General features: G+C 38.4%; 1 protein-coding gene across 1 annotated transcript in view; it reads left to right on the plus strand.

The window, feature by feature from the left end:
• Nucleotides 1–351: 351 nt before the first annotated feature.
• The window catches only part of LOC107678264 (ATP-binding cassette sub-family A member 3-like), a 62,649-nt gene continuing 59,319 nt past the window's right edge, over nt 352–3,681 (plus strand). The window contains exons 1-2 of the mRNA XM_016473472.1: nt 352–536; nt 1,773–1,851. Coding sequence (XP_016328958.1) covers nt 1,798–1,851 — 54 coding nt within the window. The 5' untranslated portion in view covers nt 352–536; nt 1,773–1,797. The remainder of the gene's footprint in view (nt 537–1,772; nt 1,852–3,681) is intronic.

Below are 3,681 nucleotides of genomic sequence, written 5' to 3' on the forward strand. Positions count from 1 at the left end.
TAATGCTTCACAACATTACAACAATGCAGCCAAACAATATACAGACAGTAACAGATAATAACTGTTAAAAACAATGATAAATACAAACTCGATAAAAAAATGGAAATAGTTTTGAGAATTGCAAGTCATTAAAAATACGAAAATAATGTCAAACAGAAATGTTTTTACAGTTTTTTTTTTCTTAGATAATTTAATGTGAGGTGTTTTTGTTTGTTTTGTTTTTTTAATGTGAGGTGTTTTTCTGTTAAGCGTCACGCGCAGGTGACGCACTGACGTCTGTCGCGCCAAACAAACAAACGCGTTGGTCACGTGACCGCAAGCAGCCGCCCAGCTGGAGCAGGTCACGTGACCGCACGGCCGCTGAGCTGCAATGTCATCATCATCATATTCATCGTTATTATCGCCCTAATAAGTGATATTTCCCGACGGAGCTCATCCGTGGCGGGATTCGAGCTAATCGCGAGCGTTTATTCAATGCTTTCCGACTGAAAGAGACGCTGTTGGAGCCCAGTGCGGGACAGAAAGACGAGTGGAAGGTGAGCTGTGTGTTCGCGTGCATGCTTTCTATTGTGTTTTGCTATCGGAACTGGGTTAATAAACAATTTCTTGATGCAGTCACAAGATCATTGTAATGTTCAAGCTAAAGGAAACGGGTCCATAAGACAGAGAGAAAAACAACGTTATGCACATTTGATAGAAAACAGCGCTTTAAGTTCAAAGAAAGCGAATGCAGACACAAACACGACATAAATAAAAGCAGACAATGCTATAACCGCATGAATTCACGACACAGACAAACAGACTCCAAAGCTGTGCCACCGATATAATGTCACTGCACGTCAGAAATATTAACCCTGCGGGATGTTTAATAATGACATGCATTTATTGACATGTGTTGCAAAGATGACAGGTTGCGAAATATCACAAATCACACACCTGCGACGCATTCAAATTCAAAAAGTAGTTTATTTAGGGTCAAAGAAGGTGAACTGGGACACCTAAGATGTGTTATTTTGTGATCATTATACGAGGAAGGCTCATAATTCATAATAATAGCCTATATTAATAGACTACTAATATTTAAATCTGAAGATTGGGATGAGAGATGACTTGTTCACCTTTAATGGTGGTTAAATTGGCCCTTTTGGCATTGTTTAAGTGTTGGAAATGAAATTGTCATCATACTCATTTAGATAACTAGCTTAAAGGGCTTTTTCGCCGAGAAATTACAATTCTGCCATCATTTACTCGCCCCCTCAAGTTGTTCAGAACCTGTATGAGTTTCTTTCTCCTGTTGAACACAAAATAAGATATTTTGAAGAATGTTGGTAACCCAAAAGTTGACGGTAGCCATTGACTTTCATAGTATTTTTTTCCCTACTATGGGAGGCAATGGCTACCGTCAACTGTTTCATTCCCAATATTCTTCAACATATCTTCTTTTGTGTTCAACGGAAGAAAGAAACTCTTATAGGTCTGGAACAACTTGAGGGTCAGTAAATGATGACAGAATTGTAAATTTTGGGGTGAAAAATCCCTTAAACAAGGTAAATTTCAGTAGTCTGATCACATTGGGCAATCACAAGTGAAATAATTGTTTGAACTTCTTGTTTCTTATGGGAAACACGAGTCGTCTCAGGATAGAGTTGCGAAACGCTCTTGTTTATAAACTCAGAATCGATGTGAAATTCCTGGAGTAGCTCTGATAAGTTTGTCTCGTACTTCTCTAAAGACTCGTGCCGTGACCTGACATTCACTTTGTTTTCGTCCAGGTTGTGAATCTCTGTGAATCTGAAAATGGCCGTGTGGCAGCAGTTTGGATTGCTTCTGTGGAAGAACTATATTCAGCAAGTGAGTGTTTGTCTTATAGTTGTAATATTTGTGTGTGTGTATAGATATTGGACTTAAGGATTGATGGTTGTTGATGGTATTAAGCTCAATTTTGTCATGATTCTGGTACAAACATCCCAATACAGAGGCTTTAGGGCACTGATAAACACTACTGTTCAACAGTTTGGGGTCAGTAAGATTTTTTTGAAAAGAAAGAAATGATTTAATGCAAGGATGCATTACATTTATAAAAAGTGACATTAATGGCATGTTACAAAAGATTTCTATTTCAAATAAATGCTGTTCTTTTGAACTATTTATTCATCAAAGAATCCTGAACAAATATTTATCACGGTTTCTACAAAAATATGAAGCAGCACAACTGTTTTCAACACTGATAATCTGTTTGTTTCTTGAACGCAGTGGCCAGTCAGAAACGGTTTAGTTTGTCAGAGTTTTTATCTCAGAAATAACTAAGTGCAGACGTGAGAGATTCATTGTGCAGTTTAGAGAGCTTCATTGATAATTAAGTAACTTTGTGAGATCGTGATGAACTAAGATGAGTGATTTTAGTGATAATAAAGGGAGCGCGCTTTGCGCACTTTCTAGGCTGTAATCCATTCAGAGTTTGCATAAGACTGTTGTTTTTCGGACACATACACGCTGCAAAGTTTTGGAAAGGACATTCGTATATATATGCTGGATTCACTCTTGAAATAGCAGTGATTGACACAGTGATAACCATAGCAATGGACGGGATAAAAAATACATGTCTGAGCAGCCTCAGTGATTTAATACTGGGACCGGTCCTGGCCAAACCTCCACAGACGGCACGCGTCCCGAGCGAGATCCAGTTCACAGACCAGCAGCGTGTGTAAACTTTATTGAGATCAGGACATATCAGCCAGTAATGTCATTTCCAGTAACAGACGGTAGAAAGTTAGGGAATGAATGGTATGCGATTTATGACAGAATACAGTCCCACAACTGACCGTTTATTTTTTCTTCACGTGTCTCACATTTGGTAAAAAGACAGAAAACTTCAGTGAACAACATCAGAAAAGCAGCGTGCACATTTCTGGTTAAAAATGAAAGGCCATCAACTGACACTTAAAACGGGAAGCTTCGCCATTCAAATCAGCAGCAAGAGTCAAAGCTTGTCCACAGTTTAGTAAATGTTGGCAACTTCTTTAAGTTATTCTTGACTGTGTTGTAGGGCTGTACGATAAATCGAAATGGAATCGAGATCGCGATTCGACAGAAGCTGCGATTGTCATGCGTATCTTTCAGTGAAGCACGGTTCTGTGATCAGCAGTAAATCTCCATCCAAAGGCCAGAGGGCAGACAAACAGAAGATTCAACTGCTTTCATTGATTCAACGTGACTAATAAACACACGACTACGGCAATATACGGTTTATCTGAGTTCTTATTATTATAATTTTCATTAAAATAAAGTATATTTATAATGCAATGCCTTTATCGCTGCTTAAATACTATGAAATATGTTGCGTGCCTTATTCTGTGTAAGAAGCCACATCATCTCACAGAAAGATTTATTTCAAACACTCGACTGACGTTATGAAGTGAGTTTGGAGTAAAAATATGTTATTAAATGTGGTATTTTCACATGCTTTCAGATGGAGCAGCAGTTACTTCACAGAGCCGTAGTTATGAGAAGCTATGAGAAGCTATGCAAACAGCTGTCATTATCGCGAACGATTTCTTCGATTTCAGAATCGCGCAATAAAATCGTCTGCGATTTTTTATTTTTTCGTAACTTCTCAGTGAATTACGGCTCTGTGTAGTAAATGCTGCTCCATCTGAAAGCACGTGATGATGATTTCCTGCT

Source organism: Sinocyclocheilus anshuiensis, unplaced genomic scaffold, assembly GCF_001515605.1.
Source record: "Sinocyclocheilus anshuiensis isolate Anshui unplaced genomic scaffold, SAMN03320099.WGS_v1.1 scaffold1764, whole genome shotgun sequence".
Lineage (NCBI taxonomy): Eukaryota > Metazoa > Chordata > Actinopteri > Cypriniformes > Cyprinidae > Sinocyclocheilus > Sinocyclocheilus anshuiensis.